This window comes from Vipera ursinii (genome assembly GCF_947247035.1).
Source record: "Vipera ursinii genome assembly, chromosome: 6".
NCBI classification, from domain to species: domain Eukaryota; kingdom Metazoa; phylum Chordata; class Lepidosauria; order Squamata; family Viperidae; genus Vipera; species Vipera ursinii.
In genome coordinates this window covers 75,526,115-75,544,762 of record NC_139515.1, presented here as the reverse complement: position 1 = coordinate 75,544,762, position 18,648 = coordinate 75,526,115, and the positions used below count along the sequence as shown (strand labels likewise).

Here is an 18,648-nt window from a genome sequence, read left to right as displayed (position 1 = left end):
TGGGGAGCAGCTATCTATTTTCTGTCTGCCTTCGCTACAACTTGCCTGTGCAACATTTGCCTGCTGGGTCTTTTGGCAAGCTCAGCAGCAATTCCTATTGGCTTCCAAAAGCCAATAGCATAGCTGACTCAGGAATTCTGGGGGTTGAGGTCCATGAGTCATAAAAGAGCAAAGCCTGGAATAGGCTTAAGCTAATAGCAGCACAGCTTGTGCAAAAGCTTTTTTTTTTTTTTTTGCAAAAAAAAAAGGTGCCGGAACGCCGTTCTGAGTGTTCTATGAGAAAAAAAGCCCTGGGTAAGAGAATATATGTAGCTCAGTCCTTAGTGCTCTCCGAGCTTGGTTGTTTGCCTGCTGATGTTTACTTACCCAGCTACATAACATAATCAGTACAAATCAGTAATGAAAAGTCTGCAAACAAACAACCAAGCTCGCCGAGCACCAAGGACTCCACAAGCCTAAAGTGGCTGCAGTGGTAATTGCAACTGATATTGCTTCCTGATGTGTGAGCAACCCTGCCTGAAACTCTACTCGCAGAAGTCTTTATCTTCGCTTCTCCTAAATTAACCTAACTTCAAAGATTTAGTAAATAGGATGCACCAAAACTCACAGTACTGCCTGCCATGTAATTTATACCATTTCCTGTTTTAAACAACAGGGAAGCTCCTTTTCCAGGATGGTTATAATTACTGTGATATTTTCTTGAAAAGGACATACCTGAAAAAAGGGGCAAGTCTGAAAGAAGTTAAGAATAAAAACATGTAACTATGTTCATAACTACAAAGAAAAATTCAAGAGCAAAACCAAGGAAAACTTTACAAAAACATAATAAAAACAAAAAGCTATAAAGCAAGTATTAAAAGTATGTACTAGGACGGGGTAGGCAACCTCGGCTCTTTTATGACTCGTGGACTTCAACTCCCAGAATTCTGGGAGTTGAAGTCCACAAGTCATAAAAGAGCCGAGGTTGCCTACCCCTGTACTAGGATAATGTGTGAAATACTTAAAAGTATTAAATATTAAGGAAGTATATATGGTAAAAAATGATCAAAATAACAAAAGTGAGGTTTTTTAAAAAAATGAAACAAAACACGTCCCTGAAGTTATAGCCCTCATCTTCAGTGACAAGCAACAGAGAGGACAGCCAAGGCCTTTAGAAAAAAAAATATTCCTATAATCAAAAACTTCAAGCCTATCTTACAATTGTATGTATAATTATGGGATAACAAAAAAGTAATGCTGATATTCATATAGTAATATAGACAACACAAGGCCTCTTGTGTCAGTTGATCACACTAATAGTTTGCATTATTAATGGAGAAAGAGACACTGGATAGCCAGGTATTAAATTACAATTGCAATATTCCTCATCATTGGCCATAGTGAGCAACGCTGTTGGGAGTTTTAAATCAGTCATATTTGGAAGACCATTCACTCTCTCCTCACCCCTCTTAAATGCATAGGCTCTGATCTTATTTTTTTATATAAATTTTTTATTGATTTTCCAATATTACAATTGTATCTTTGAAACTAATATACTTGGATGTAGTGATAAGAATAAAAATATAAGTTTAAGCACAAGAGAGCAGATATAAAGGAGAAGAGAAAGGATGTATTAAATGTTGAAATGAGAGAAATTTTGGCTATTGAATTTACAGTATATGGAAGTTATAATGAAAACAAAAACATTATACTGTATTATTAACCTGTTGACATGGAAATGAGATAGATAAGATGTGTATCTATATTAGAGAACTGTGATAAAGGGAAGTGGGGTCACCTAGAAATATGAAAATGAGAAACTTCAAACGTTTAACTAATATTAATGCAAAATTTAAGCTGGGAAAATTTATAAGGTGATTGATGTTTTGAAGATGGAATGAAAATAAAATATATAAAAGTATTGGCAAATGTAAGAAAACTTCTAAATAACTGATAGATAAAATAAGAAGTATGTCAATTTAGATAAGAGATAATATGTATTAAAGGGAAAAAGAGTGGAAATATTGGCTACAACAAATTGGATATTTGTAATAACATGTACTTGTATGAAATGGAATTATTGTAACCCAGACACCATGTTGCTTTTCAAAGATACAGTTGTAATATAGGCTCTGATCTTATTAAGCTTGAGTGTTAAGTATATAATAAAAGCCACAGTGGTTCATAACATCTTCCTTCTTGGTACATTTTGTTTCTCATAGTAGCTTCTGGGGTGCTTGAAGTAGAGATGGAGACAAACATAAAAATTGTTTGTTCCTTTTGGAATAATCTCTAACATGACATTTCAATTTTTTCCCATCATCCTCAATACAATTCCCTAATCTTTTGCTTGGTCACAAGACCTATTGAGTTAATAACCAGTAGAATTTTGTATTACATCAGGGGTTCTTAAAAAAAGGATCCTGTTCAACAGCTTTCACTGCAAAGGATTTTAAAAAAAAGGAGTAGAAACAGATTCCTGTAGCTCAGACATGTCAAACACAAGGCCCGGGGGCCGGATGCGGCCCGCGAAGTGGTTTCATGCGGCCCGCGAAGCCATCCTGGAAAAAAGTGAGGGAACGGCCCCCACTGCTTTGGCCCTGGCCCAGAGACCCTCCTTCTGCTAGAGACCCTCAGATCTGTCCCACTCCTGCCCAGGCCCCCATAGGCACCCTTGATGCGAACGATGTAGGGCTGGCCACGCCCACCCAGTAGGCCACACCCACTATAGCCACACCCACACAGTAGGCCACACCCACCCAGGCCATACCCACCCGGCCCCCTGAGGGCAACCGCAATGCTGATGCGGCCCTCAATGAAATTGAGTTTGACACCCCTGTGTAGCTGTATAACATCCAAAATAAAAATGAAGTAAAAATGCATTTAGGGCTGATGCTACTGCTCAAAGAACTCAAGTCATTAGTAAAGCAACAATGGCTATAATAGTGTAGCAGCAATAAGATCCAAGGATTCCATCTAATTATCTGGTACATTTCAGATTCTTGAGAGTGCCAGCTGCTTGGAACATGTTATAAGTCAATTCTGAATATGGTTCGTAAGGCAGCTTTCTTAATCTGGGTTCCTCCAGATGTGTGAACTTCAATTCTCAGTATTCACAGCAATTGCCATGGTGGCTGGAAAGACTGCGATGGGATTGCTGCTTGAGGATTAAAATTTGTCACAACAATGGCTTATATAAAATAAAACAGAAGCAAAACAAGCATCCTTGTTCTCAAAGCAGTATATGGAATGGCATAAACTGTTCATGCAAACTGGCAGAACAGGTTCATGAAACAGTTGAATTCATTATTTGCAATCAAGAATAATTATACCTGCCAAGCTGTACTTGAAAATCCACAATTATCTGCCTCTGGAAAATTTTGGAAATTGCCACTACTTTTAAGCTATGGATTCCCTGCAGTTTACAGCAGCTTTTCCCTCCATCATATTCCAGTAACAAATTCACTAATATATTGTAAATAAACAAAGAGCCAGACAATTGGCATAAGAATCCAAATCAGATACTTTAAATCATTTCTTAATATTTAAGTAGAAAGAAACATGGCTTCACAGTAGCCTTTCATCTTTATGACATCTGTTCAGTTTCCTCTGTGGTCAATTTTTACTGTATGCAGCCCAGAATCATGCTTGTGAAAAGAGAGTTATATAAAGGTGATGAATAAATAAAATGTATTTTTGTGACCTTGTTTGGATCAATCATACCTCTTCATAACTACCTTCTCATCTATAAAATGTTTTCTTATATACCAGTATCATCCATACTTTGCTGCCTGTTAAAATTTCTTTTTTATATAGTAAGTTTATTAAATCTTTAACAGAAACTAAACATTAAACTGAAGAAAAGGGAAGAAAGGAAGGATTAAAAAATTGCTTCCAATTTTCTTTTAAAACGGTTGTAACTCCAAATTTAAATTGATCTCTCACGCTAAGGTTACAACATAACTTTCATTTTTTTCCTATCATTTACAACACTATTTTTTCTAATCAACTTGTATATCATAATTTCATTTTTTCTATTTCACTCCAAAAGTGGAAAAGGGGTTTCTAGATGGCATTAACATCAATTTTTTCTGTAACCAAGGCTGTCAAATTAGCCATTTCAGCAAGCTCCATCACTGTCATTATCCACTCTGGGTAATATCAAATCTTCTCATTAGCGTGCATATAAAAGTCTTGTTGCTTCCTTCTAGAAGTTCAATACAACCTGCCCACTTGCTTATTACCATTATCACTATTATTTTAATTATAGATTTGCAGGATGTTTCATGGATTGTGGTTAAATCCTGTATTTTTCTACTGGACTCAAAAGGAAGTATCAAATGATTCAGTGCTACCTCAGGAAAGTGTCAATCAAATTGCAACCCTGTAAATTCATTATCTAGAATATCTGGAAAATTTGGATGCCAATCCTTGCTCAGCTCTGATTCACTGGATGATCTGGTAGCTTACCTTATCAAATTGCTTTAAACTTTAATGTTGCTCATTTCTTATGGGGCAGGATAAAAATATAAGTATATTTCAAAGGAAAATGACATTTTTGAAGGATTGCTAAAAATTCTTAAAAATCATGGAATGTTTCCCATTTTCTATTAAGAATGACAAGACTTGACTTTATATAAATCTTCCTATTTTTATTGACTGTAGTAAGACTTCCTTTCCCAAGTACAATTGTCTTTTAATCCATGAAATATCCCTCCTTAGTAACATTTCAACATTTTTTAAATTCTAAAACTTTTTAGTAAAAAAACCCTAGATTTTGTGAGAGATGGGAGAATACATATGATCATTTGATTAAAAAAATATAAATACAAAATGATTTTCTGTTGATTATAAAGAAGCATATTCCAGTCATGTGTAGCTCATATCTGTTATGGGATTTGGGGATTATTCAAATTCCTGCTGAGTTTTTCAGAGATCTGTGTTATCTTCTCATGTTTTCCATGTGTGGAAAACAGTTTTCATTGCTCTGAATTATGTACATAATATGTGATTCAGTATTCAATGTTGTCTTGGGATTTTCTAAAACATCATAAATCCAGCGTACGTGGTGCATTCCAATAACTTTCTTTCTGAAGTACTACAAAATGCACAAATAATTTATTTAAAATATTGGCAAAAAACCTCTAAACTATAAAGCACATTCTCATAAATTCTTTCTCTTCTACATTCTGTATCTGCCAAGCCTTCCAGAAAGTGTTATTGAGATCTTTCATAGCAGACATTCAAAGAAATCATAAAAAGCAGGACGCAAAAATAATTTGTAAAATCCAGCAGTAAGATATTATTTCTCTATATCATTTTTAATTCATACGGAGGTAATTCTTTTTTAAACTGTTCCAAATAATAAAAATATGGTCAGTAAACATTTATAATTTTTATTCTTTTTCTTATTCCTGCCCAGTTGGAAATTGTCTTTGCTGGTGCTGAAAAAAAAATCCATAATTCACTAGAAAGAAAGCAAGAAAATTGTCATTATAATATTCATGGACTTACATTCAGTACAAGGTGACTTTGAGAAATAGTAGATCTGTGCGCGTCTGTGTATCTCTGTATCTTTTATCTGTATTTATAGGCGTATTTGTGCATTAGGCAACAATGCAGACGTAACATGTGAAATCATTACCCCACTCCCTTGCAGAACAACAAGATTAAATTTGGGGCAGGGTGGGGGAGATTGCCGTTTCCCCTATTTCTGCTTTGGTGCAGGATTTCTTAATTCATCTTTGGTCCAGTTCAGCCACATCTCCTTTGACCTTTTTTGACTGTGGCAATTATGGCACTGGGAAGACCACATTGAGACTGATGGGAGGGGGGGATTGTCAATGTTTTCAAGGCTGGATTCCCCCCTCCCACTTCAGAGCTCTCTCTGATTAGTTCTATGGCCTCTGCTATTTTTTTTATTTTTTTTATTTTAATCCCATTTATATCCCGCCCTTCTCCGAAGACTCAGGGCGGCTTACAATTTAAGCACAAACCAATGTGCTTAGCAATAGCCTTCATTCTATGTATATGCCTGCTTATTAGGGATTTTGCTTCCCCCCAAGCAGCATTTTTACAAAGTCAGCTTATTGCCCCCAACAATCTGGGTCCTCATTTTACCTACCTCGGAAGGATGGAAGGCTGAGTCAACCTTGAGCCTGGTGGGATGCGAACCTGCACTAATTGCAGGCAGCTGGGGTTACTTAAGGAGGCATTAGCCCACTGCTCCACCAAGGCCCTATTGAAATCTATTGAAATCTCAAGGGAAGTCCAGGACAATTTCATGCATAGTAACATTAGCTCGAGTTTGGTCTAGTGCAGGGGTCTCCAAACTTGGCAACTTTAAGACCTGTGGACCTTAGCTCCCAGAATTCCTCAGCCAACCATTCTGGGAAATTTTGGGAGTTGAAGTCCACAAGTCTTAAGACCCCTAGTCTAGTGGTTAAGGCACCAGACTAGAAACCAGGACACTTGTGAGTTCTACTCTTTTCTTTAGGCATAAAAGCCAGCTGGATGCCTTTGGGCCAGTCATTCTCTGTCAGCCCAACCTACCTCGCAGGGTTATTGCTGTGTCTAGCCAATTTGTGGGCCTGAGAAAATTGAGTAATCTTTTTTCTGAAATTCCTATTTCTGTGTCACAGAATGAGTAACAATTACTTATTTATCATTTAATTTCATTTGAAAGGTGAAGGCAGAATATATTTCTCCATCTTGTTTTTTCTCACAACGGTGCTGTGAGGTAGATTTGTGTGGGTGGGTGGGTGTGTGCCAGATTATTTTTACAGGCGTGAATCTTTCAAATGAAATAAATTTCACTCTGTATCAACAGATAAGTCATGACCTTATGCCGTAAACTGACACTCATAATTTGCACTGTGAAAATGATTTAAATAGTTTCATGCTAGCAGGTTTGGAAAATAGGAAATGATTGCAACACTGGAATATTCCACTCATCCAGGGATCAGGAAGCCACAAAACAGCTTAATGGCATTGTTATTCATTACTAGAAATAAATATATACTTTAAAAGTTAAAGTTTCCTTAGATGGCAAGAACGGGCTTCTCATCCTGAAATACATTAAAATGAGAGGTGTGTGTAATGCATTAGCAGCAACAGATAATAAATATAACAAAAACAGATAATGAATAACAAAAACAAGGGAGAGGGCAGCAACAGGGGATATTTAATATTAAAAAGTAACTGTACATCTTGGATACTGGAAAAAAGAACTCCCCGTTATGGCTATTCAAATTCACATCCACGTAGAGCCTGGTGTGCTTGTAGAATTTCACATACATCTGTCTTTTTAAAGTTCAAAGGCACTTAGGCAGAATACAGTCTCTTCTCCGACCAGTTCGCGTAGGCACAAGAGGCAACCTGACAGCTCTATTTCTACAAGCAAAAACCAGATCAACCAACTGAAGAAAATCATCCCACTTTGACAGCGTGGCTTTTTTCTCAGAGCTTTAGAGAATTCTGTCTTCAAACCTCGTCCCCGCCCACCCGATCCCACAAAAAGGTAGAAAGAAGAACCAGATGCCAGGGGTTTGTTTTCATGAGGCAAGGATGCAGCAGCACATTTCAGGTCAAAAGGTAAAGGTTTTTCTTCAAACCTTTCATGAAGGATCAAGGGCCCTTGTGCGACAGTCTTGCCTGGATTCTGTCTTGGAAATTGGTCTTCAGCATTCAAATTGACATTTTTTTGAAATTTTTTTTTTTTGCAGTCTGGCATCCCGTCGTGTATTGCTAAGCAAAGAGAACTGCTTCACGTCCTTTTGGAAATTCATCTGAGCTTCCGAAGCGCTTTCTTTGGCTGTGCCCTCAAGACACACGTAATTCTTTGAATTTCAGCTATCAAGTAGCAGAAGGAACATTCACCACCACCACCATTCTCACTGTTTCCGTGGCAAAGCATCTGGAGCCAGCCCCATACCTCAAGTTTCTCATTTATTCTGGCTGAGTCGTTTCAAGAGTTGCAGGGAACAAGTACAGAAATCCCATCCCTGGTCTCTCTTTTTTTTTCCTTGCTCCATGACTAAATAATTTAAAAGGGAGCAGCCCGACCCATCAGTTGTTTAAGTGGAAGCGTTTTGTTCTCTTAAATAAGCTTCTTTAATTATAATTATTACATCATCATCACCATCAACAACAATTTATTTATACAAATATATATAAAATAGATTTATATAGTTTTATATCATATAGATTTGTAGCTCTCGCTGGCCTTTCATTTACAGACATACTGGTCGACAATCTCTGTGCACTTTTTACACTTAACGTAACAGCACCAATGAAACTTGCAGTGGCAACGTTCTACTTGCACACTCTTGAACTGGTCATAGCCCCGGCCACAACACATCAGCTCGCATCCATCCATGCCCTCTGAAGTCTTATTACACAACCGCCCCTGTGTGCCCAGGGAGCCCGTGGTCTCATTACGCAGGCAATAGTCCGGACTGGAGTCAATGTAGACCAGGTCCTCAGGGGTGGGTGAATTGAAGCGGTTGTTCACTAGCTCAAGCTTGCCTTTGTGGCCGATTCTCATGGCGGCAGCGCTGTCATATTTCTCCTTCAGAAAGTCCCCCACTTTGCGGAAGTCGGCCAGCTGCAGCCAGCATGTCTTGAGGCTGCAGGACCCTGAGACTCCATGACACTTGCAAGCCACATCAGCCAGCTTGTACACTGCCTGCGGAAGAGAAAACCCATTTGTGTCAACGCAACATTTAACAGCAGGATGACCTAATCAGATAGTACGTTTACTGATGCAGGAATCACTTCCACTATGCTGAGTGGGTGAGTGTATAAAATACTTCAGCGTTTCCTAAATGTATTTTTATGATATTTAGAGCTCATCCTTTATTTCCCTTTAGAAACTGCTCAGAAACTTATATGCAGCTTCTTTTGTTTAATTTATACATTTCTCTACAGAATGTAGCTTGGGGCACTCTCATTTTTTTCAACAGTCGCATGCTTACAGAGGATTTTTTAAGATTTGGCCACTAAAAGCCACAGAGCAAGCCAAAGGCCAAATGTGTCCTTAGAGCTGCAAATTGCTTGCTTTGATATATAGGATATTCTCTGGGTAGTTGTGTTCAGAGGGAATGCAGATATCCTTGACTTACGTTGCTTAGCTACCAGTCAAAGTTCTGATGGACCTACAGTGGGGAGGATGGTGGAGCTCCATCATACAACCACAATTCAAAGTTCTCGTGGTCAGGTGGAACCCCCCCCCCTGATTTGAAGCATCTTGTGGTCATGTGACCATGTTTTATGATGGTTTTGCCAAAAACTGGCATATATTTCCATTTATTTGATAATTATGGAAAAATTTGTATCCATTGTACAGACTCAGTCCCTTATGGCAAAACCCTAAATTGCCTTTCAGTGTCTATGCTCCGGTGAAGAAAGTGCTAAGCATCTGTTTTGGGGCTCAGAGTAATTTGGAGGTAATCAGTTCTAGGACAGAATTGTTCTAGAAACAGGATAGGACTTCTGCTTCTCAAGGAAGAGTCCTTTTTCATTTCTTGTTCTTAATAATTCAGTGTTTCTCTAGCAAGAAATATCAGCTACGGAGGAGTATTATATTAGAGGAGTACTGTGATGACCTTGGAAAAAATACATTGAGAAAAATATGAGTTGGCCAATAGAAGAAAAAGTAGCGTGGGAACCAAGTCAAAAGGGACCCAGCTTAGTTTTCTGTAAAGTAAAAATAAGGGAGGGGAGAGTTACTTTCAAACCCAGTAACAAGATTCTGTTACTAATCCTTACAATAAAACTCGTGGTTTGGACTTCTCGTCTGGACTACTTTAAAGGGCAGACAGTTTCTCATAATAATAATAATAAACCTTTATTGTCAAAGTACAACATGTGCACATTGAGATTAGCTGAGCCTCCCCCCATGCTCCCTCCCCCCAACACATAGTGACAACAAACCCTCGATCCTACCACACCATGTGAACCAACTACACCACACACTGGCTTCCCAAGTCAATTCTACATAAGTTCACAGAGATTATATCCCATTCAAAAGCCTAATAGCCCACGGATAAAAGCTGTTTTTCAGCCTGTTGGTAGGGCTGGCTATACTCCTATATCTCCTACCCGATGGTAGGAGAGTAAAGAGATACCGTCCAGGGTGTGAGTCATCCCTGAGAATCTTCCTCACCCTTCCAAGGCAACGAGCCCTGGCGATGTCATCCAGTGGTGTCAGGGAACAGCCCACAATGTCTTGTGCTGTGCTCACTACCCTCTGTAATACTTTCCTGTCCGCGGCTGTCAGACCAGCATACCAAACCACAATACCATACGAGAGGACGCTCTCTATAGTAGACCAGTAAACGAGGGTCATAAGCCATTGTTCTGCCCTGTTCTTCTGCAAGACCCTAAGAAACTGAAGCCTCTGTTGGGCCTTTCTAGCCACCTGGGTTGATATCATGATATCTGTTCCTGATCTCAGAGGATTGACAGTTTTTGAGACTCTTGATCAAGACGTCTACAGTGCATCCCAATCATGAAGGGCTCTTTCCATTGTTTTGACAATCTGTTTCTATGCTCTTTGACTCTAGGCCCAAACCTCACCATTGTTCAAACTGATCAGCATCTGAAATGAAACTCTCTGAGGAATTTCAACATTATGTTTTGTACTTCATGTTCACCCTTTCACATTCATTTTAAAGGAAATAAGCAGAATTCAGGCTGAATCATCCTGCCTTTATGTCAAGTTCTAATTCTGAGTTTGAAGTGTGCAATTGTAATCAACATTATTGTAGAGAAGGCAATTTGCATCTTGTTCGCCACCTAGTGGCCAATAAATTCTCTTTCCTGTTATTACTTTATAAGAGGACTGTCCAATCTTGGCAACTTCAAGACTTGTGGACTTCAATTCCCAGAATTCCCCAGCCAGTATTTATTCCTTCCAGGAATTCTGGGAGTTGAAGTCCACAAGTCTTAACATTGCCAAAGTTGGACACACCTGCTTTATTACATAATAAGAAATATTTGGAATAAAACGTGCACCTAAAAATGTTATGTATGAATCAGATAAATATCTATTTAGAAATATAGGTATAGGTATTCACAGGCATGGTTGACAAAGCTGAATCTGCCTATTGCTTATTATCAAATAATAGATTTATTGCTATAAAATATATATTTTTATTTATTGCTGCAATCATTTCAACGCTTGGGCTTATAAAATGTGTGGGATACTTGTGACATATGTATATTGAAAGTTAACCTAATAATAAGCAATTCAACATCTGGGGGGAAAGCACTGATGAAGTTAGAAAGTTTTCTTTATGTTTTGTATGTAAATATCAATGCACAAAAACTCTAATTAAACACACTGTATTGAAATGCCCTCTTCTTGTGTTTGTGCACGGCAAAAACTATACTAAGCCTAAAAATGGTTTGATAGTGGCATGTTTCCAGATGATGTAAACAAGCTACAAATTATTACAAAATGTTCTTTAGCATGGAACATGAACTGAATGCATAGACAAGTTAGTTCTCAGAAGGAATGTGGTGTAAAAATCTTATTGAAGCTAAGCAGAAAAGGGTCGGATTAATGTCTGTGCAGAAAATTCCCAGAGAATCTTATAAAGTTATGACAGACTCCTCGGGACTTCTTAAGACCTGGTTCCAAACTTCCAAGAGCTGTTCCTCCCTTTTAGTCACATGACCACGTGTTGTGTGCATGACAACCAGCTCACACTCATGGCCATTTGTAGTGTCCTGCAGACGTGTGACCATGTTTTATGACATTTTTACTTTTGGTTTCTGGCAAAAAACAGCCCACAGTGAACAATGGCTTCATTTAACACTACCAGATTCATTTAATGACCACCACAAAAAAAGATTGTAAAATAGGATCGGTTATATGGGTGACCAGCTTTACAACTATTACAACTTAACATCATAATGGGCAGGCTCTATTACAGTCGTAAGCCAAGGACTACATGTATGTACATTGTCCTAAGTATATCAGGAAAGGTAAGACTTATATCTTACCATAAATTACAATGGTAATGATTTTAAATTTATTTACTAAGCTAATATCTGCTACAGCATCTTCAAAAAATACAACACATTAATCACTGGTTTACTACCCTGGCCACAAGAGCTGAATATAAAATTATATGAAATAGTTCCCTGATATCTCTTAAATAATATTCAAATCTGACAGGAGTGGTTCTGGTGAATTGTTGCTTATCGCAGAAAACTGGAAGCTAAAGAAAATCTGTATGCCTCATTCTAGGCATTCATTTGAAAAAGAAATCTGGGCTTCTACTTTAGTCAAGAAGCTGACATTGGTCCAAATCTGAGCAAACACAGCGATATCTTTTTAAATCCACTTCAGGAGGGAAAACTGACTTGGCCTTAATCAGGGATATACTGATATAATTTGGTTTCTCTGCCTGGCAAAATTATGGTCTGCTCTGTTTATGGGAGGTGTGGCTTAGGTCCACCCCAAACAAAATGGTAATAACCAAAACTGTCTTCAAAGCAATTTATAGCAATAAACAAATGATTGAAATAAAACTAGTCCAATCCAGCATAAGAAATGGGCTGGAACCAAGAATCCACACAAAAAGAGGCAGATTGTACCACCAAGGCTGCAGAATATAGAGGCCATTTTGACCTTTGAAGCCTGGGACACTCTCCATTCTCTACCTAAAGCAATAAAGGTATGCTTGAAAATTTTCAGAAACACTGGGATATTGATTTGCCTTTTCTTTTGCTATCTAAAATCTGCTGCATTTGTATTTTTCTTCTTTTGATTTCAAACCAAAAGCTCTATCAGTATTAGTAAAAGTAATCGTGTTTTCTGGCTGTATCTTTTGAATAAAATTTCCATCAGACTTTTGCTGTGGGTCCCACTCAGAAGAGTAGCAGACAAATACCAAAAAATATTTTACAATATTACAAACAGGATTCATTTCAAGAACCTCTTGTTCTCTCTTTCAAAATCCTCAGTTGCTAGGATTCAGGTTACTGATACAAAAAACAAAAAACAAAAAAAACCCTGACTTGGAACTTTTTCAGATGTATTAGGCTCATATCAGCCAAAATTCCTAGCCAGCAGAAAAGTCCCAATATACATCACTTCCAAGTTTAACAGGTGTAGTTGAAAACCAGGCATTTTCAGCTGCAGTTTAACTCCTTAACGTCTTTCCAGGAAAATTCTCACAACTATCCTTTTGTTCTTTCCTTAATCCAGATGCCTCTTTTTAGGTGGTTTAAAGGGACTATAAGAGGCTGATCCCCGTCATGGATTACTGCCTTGTCGTGGCGAAGGGGCTTGCGTAATTCAATGAAGCTATGAGCTATGCCGTGCAGGGCCACCCAAGATGGACAGGTCATAACAGAGAGTTCTGACAAAACGTGATCCACTGGAGAAGGAAATGGCAACCCACTCCAGTATCTTTGCCATGAAAACCCTATGGACAGTACCAAAAGGCAAAACGATATGACGCTGGAAGATGAGCCCCTCAGGTCGGAAGGCATCCAATATGCTCCTGGGGAAGAGCAGAGGGCTAGTACTAGTAGCGCCAGAAAGAATGAAGCGACTGGGCCAAAGCCGAAAGGACGCTCAGCTGTGGATGTGTCTGGTGGTGAAAGGAAAGTCCGATTTTTTTCTCCATAGGAACCTGGAATGTAAGATCCATGAATCAAGGAAAGCTGGACATGGTCAAACAAGAGATGACAAGACTGAACATCTACATCTTAGGAATCAGCAAACTAAAATGGACAGGAATGGGTGAATTTAATTCAGATGACCATCAGGTATACTACTGCGGGCAAGAATCCCTCAGAAGAAATGGAGTAGCCTTCATAGTCAATAAAAGAGTAGGAAAAGCAATACTGGGATACAATCCCCAAAATGACAGAATGATCTCAGTTCGAATCCAAGGCACATGGCTGTGAAAGTTGGACCATACAAAAGGCTGAGCGTCAAAGAATTGAAGCCTTTGAACTATGGTGCTGGAGAAGACTCCTGCGAGTCCCTTGGACTACAAGGCGATCAAACTGGTCAGTCTTAGAGGAGATCAACCCTGACTAGAAGGCCAGATCCTGAAGTTGAAACTCAAATACTATGGTCATCTAATGAGAAGGAAGAACTCACTGGAGAAGAGCCTAATGCTGGGAAAGATTGAGGGCAATAGAAGAAGGGGACGACAGAGAATGAGGTGGCTGGATGGAGTCACTGAAGCAATAGGGGTGAGCCTAAATGGACTCCAGAAGATGGTAGAGGACAGGAAGGCCTGGAGGAACATTGTCCATGGGGTCATGAGGGGTCGGACACGACTTTGCAACTAACAACAACAAGAGGCTGATAATTACTAGGAATTGTTATTTTACAATCTCTGAACTGCTGCATTTCCTTCTTGGACTTATACATTGATTTTAATTCAGTACTGTTTACAGCCTTGGTCTTTTAACTTTGTCTGCTTGCTTTCAGACCTTCAAGCATGTGCAATACATCATGTCCTTGCCATTTTACAATCAGCAACTCTAGTACATACAACAATATTAGCATATAGCAGTATTTTTCATGTGTAATGTGGTCCTTATTCAAACTTTTTTCAAAACTGGAATGATCCATCCATTAATTGTTTTTCTTTGCTTTCCCTGTTAGGTCCAGCAGGTTATTAATTCTTTGTTACACTGAGGTGAGCACAAGATTCGTAAAACGTTTAGGTAGCGTGGGAGGTCAGCCCCACCAGAGAAGGAAATATTAAAAGGGCAAAATATTATATTTCTTCAAAGGATCTTAAAGAGGCAGAAAAGCATGCCAGGTGAATTAGGCAGAGAGAGCATGACTGGCTCACGGTCACCCAGCTACTTTTCATGCTTAAGGCAGGACTAAAATTCACAGTCTTCTGGTTTCTAGCCTGGTTCTTTAACCATTACACCAAGGATCTTCAAACTTGCCCCTTTTATGACTTTTGGATTTCAAATCCCAGAATTCCTTAGCCAGCATGCCTGGCTGAGGAATTCTGGGAGTTGAAGTCCACAAGTCATAAAGGGCCAAGTTTGAGCACCCCTGCATTAGACCAAACTGACTCTTAGTTGTTATGGTGGCAGAGCTTCTCTTTAAATGCCCCTGTGTTGTATAAAGGAGAGCCAGGATCCCCATGTTAAGACTAAGGAGCATCATAATGGGCAGAAGAAATGGCCTTGAGGAACAGGAGGAGAAGCTGCTACAAGAAAATGATCAGATAAAAGGAACCTGAGTCTGGGATCAAACTGTACTCCGAGGAAAGGCTCAAACAATACCTTCTCTAATTTTCACTTAAATAAAGGGAGGGGGAAGGGCCTTGGTGGAGCAGTGGGCTAATGCCTCCTTAAGTACACCAGCTGCCTGCAATTAGTGCAGGTTCGAGTCCCACCAGGCTCAAGGTTGACTCAGCCTTCCATCCTTCCGAGGTAGGTAAAATGAGGACCCAGATTGTTGGGGGCAATAAGCTGACTTTGTAAAAATGCCGCTTGGGTGGGGCCGAAAGCCCCAATAAGCAGGTATATACATAGAATGAAGGCTATTGCTAAGCACATTGTGCTTTAGATCGTAAGCCGCCCTGAGTCTTCAGAGAAGGGCGGGATATAAATGGGATTTAAAAAAAAGATCCTGTTACTTTAACTTTATAATAAAAGTAGTATTAGCCTGCATGACTCTCCTAGTCTAGTCTACCTTGAAGACTGACATGAACCCTATTAATCTTCTAAGTGGAGGTTGGGGGAAGAACGATCTGCTAGCAGCTCGAAGAACTGCATATTAAATTTACTGTCAATGGATGAGGTTATCTGAGTCACCAAGATCAACCCCTTGATCCGTGCAAGAGTGTAAATTAAAGCATCTCCAATAGATATCTGTCTACTCTTTACTGGAACATATATAGTGGAAACCCAACACCTCTCTGGGTAATTGGTTCCACAGTTAAATTTCCTCTTACTCTTACAAAAATCTGGACATCCAGTTGAAATCTGCCCTCCCGCTCAATCTTTTCTTTCCAAAGCTAAAGAAACCCAGTTCCTTCAATTTCTTTCCACTGAACTTTGTCTCTAGTTCTCCAATTGTCCTTACAGCTTTTTTCCTAACATGTTCCAATTTACTTGAACCATTTTTTAAATGTCCAGTTAAAACATAAAGATTCAAGGTGGGAACCCGACTATTGGAGACCAAAGTGGAACTAATTAATACTTCCTATGATTTGGAAATTATGAACTTAACGCTGTTTAAAAACTGCAGGGTTTTTTTTTTTGCAGCAGAACCCTGGGTTTGCTATGGAAGCCACTGGAAGTTCAGTGGCCCCGATCCTTCCGGAAACACGCCGGTCATTTACAAAAATAAATTCTAAATTCACTTCAGATCACAATCTGAATGAAATCAGTTTGGCTTACTTCAAAATAGTATGTTTATTAGATGCTCAGGCTCTGTGCCTCTGCCTTAAAAGAGAGGTCAGTGAATAAAAGGCTAAATGGTTTCCTCCTTTATAATATTTTCTTTCCAAAAATGGGAGTAAAGATATTTGAGCTATAGATCAAGAGCTGAGGCGCCAGAGGCAGCTAAGACATTTGCACTCGAAAAGCCAACCCTTTGTATCAAGTTGCAAGGATCTGGCAAAGGGATTTGCTTTTGTCAGCCCTTCTGTTACTCTCTACCTCAGATTCCTTTTGGGTTCTTCTCTCGTAAGAGATGTAATCTCAAGCGAATTTGTAAAGAATTACTGTACAGTTTATCAATCAAACGTCTTCTCAGCTTCAATGGTATTCGAGTGACCGATGCTGGAGGCCTGTTACATGTTGTGCGGATAAATAATGCAGCATGTCTGCCAAAGCCTAAAAGCCCCTCGGAACAATTAAGGTTCAGGCTAATGGGAAAGAAGGCAGAAACGGAAATCAAGTGGAGAAAGAGACAGAGGAGAGGAAAGGGCAAGCCGAGATAACAGTCAAAGATAAACAAACAGGGCAATAAAGCTAGACGTTGAAGCTCTGAGTGCAGTGGAGCAGGGATGGGGGGGTCAGGATTGTGTCTATAACTGAGACAGTCCCTTCTCCAATCCCTGATGGATGACCTTCCTTGAAAACAGAATGGGACAGTAAGTCTTGTTGTCCATCATTCCAGAAACTATAGTTTCTGCAGCGTGGTGAGAACAAGAAGGGAGAGCATACCGAGGGTCAAAAATGCTGCTAAAGGGTTGAAGATGCCAGTCTTAGCAAACCCTAGCCTAGCATTCTCAATTGAGATTTTTACTTATTTACAGAATAGAGCTGGAAGGGACCTCGGAGGTTTTATAGTTCAACTCTACACCCAAGCAGGGGACCCTATACTATTCCAGACAAGTGGATGTCAAGACGCTTCTTAAAAACCTCCAGTGATGAAACACCCGCACAACTTCAAAAGGCAAGCTGTTTCATTGGGTTAATTGTCCTCACTGTTAGAAAGTTTCTCCTTAATTCCAGGTTGCTTCTCTCCTTGATTAGTTTCCATCCATTGTTTCTTGTCTTGCCTTCTGGTGCTTTGGAGAATAGGTTGATCCCCTCTTCTTTGTGGCAGCCCTTCAAATATTGGAACACTGCTATCATGTCACTCCTAGTTCTTCTTCTCATTAGACTACCCATACCCAATTCCTGCAACCATTCTTCACATGTTTTAGCCTCCCTTAAAACTTAAACGCATAACTTCCTCCCCATGGGCTGGGATGAGGGGACCTGGAACAAACAGCTTCCTAAATCTTTTTCTTTCCTCTCCTAAAATAACCAATGAAAAGATAACAATGGAATAAGCCATAGCATTCAGTGGCCTTAATGGATGGGCCAAAGGGAATTTTAGTAAAATACATCTAGGAGCACAGAGGTGGGAAAGTTAATCTACGGAGAAACAGAAGAGAATTAAAATTATCTTACCCGGCGCCCTGCCTCGTTGTTCTGTAGGTTCATGAGTATACGGGCCTGCTCTTCTGATCCCTTGGCATAGTTCCTCTCCCTTTCTCTGGCATCCACAAACTCTTTGGCAAACCGGTAGCCATATTCCACATTGTCCCCACACCCACCCCAAAGCCAGTCCCGGGGCAGGTCCTTGGGTCGGGCTGTCCGGCTGCAGCCGCAAGTGGAGAGCTCTCCTTCACGGCAGGCGCGGCTGATGGCGTTCACAACTCCTGCGGCACTGACAGCATACGCGAAGGCAGTTTCTCGGCTACCTGAGGGAAAGAGAAGAGATCATCAAAGTCACAAAAGTTAGTGGTCCTTTTGGTCTCTACTTGAAACATAGCCTTTCTCAATGTGGGCCCCTCTAGATTTGTAGAAATTACAAATATATTCTAAATAGAGCTTGACTAACAACACTTCATTTAGTGACTGTTCGGCACTGAATGGTGACCTGCCCATTTTTCACACATATGACAGTTGCACCATCCCCGCGGTCACAATGATCAAAATTCAGACGGTTGGGCAACCGATTCACATTTATGACAGTTGCAATGTCCTGTGGTCACTTGAACAGTTTTTGCCACCTTCTGACAAGCAAAGTCAATTGGAAAGCCAGATTCACTTAACCACCGTGTTACTAACTTAGTAATTGCAGTGATTCACTTAACAACTGTGGCAAGAAAGGTCATAAAATGGGGCAAAACTCACTTAACAAATAACCAAATTAGCAACAGAAAAGTT

At 39.6% G+C, this 18,648-nt stretch overlaps 1 protein-coding gene across 1 annotated transcript in view; it reads right to left on the bottom strand.

The window, feature by feature from the left end:
* Nucleotides 1-7,156: 7,156 nt before the first annotated feature.
* The window catches only part of WNT5B (Wnt family member 5B), a 134,452-nt gene continuing 122,960 nt past the window's right edge, over nucleotides 7,157-18,648 (bottom strand). The window contains exons 4-5 of the mRNA XM_083366819.1: nucleotides 17,887-18,179; nucleotides 7,157-8,665 (exon numbers count right to left, since the gene is read on the bottom strand). Of these exons, the coding sequence (XP_083222945.1) occupies nucleotides 8,207-8,665; nucleotides 17,887-18,179 (752 nt within the window). The 3' untranslated portion in view covers nucleotides 7,157-8,206. The remainder of the gene's footprint in view (nucleotides 8,666-17,886; nucleotides 18,180-18,648) is intronic.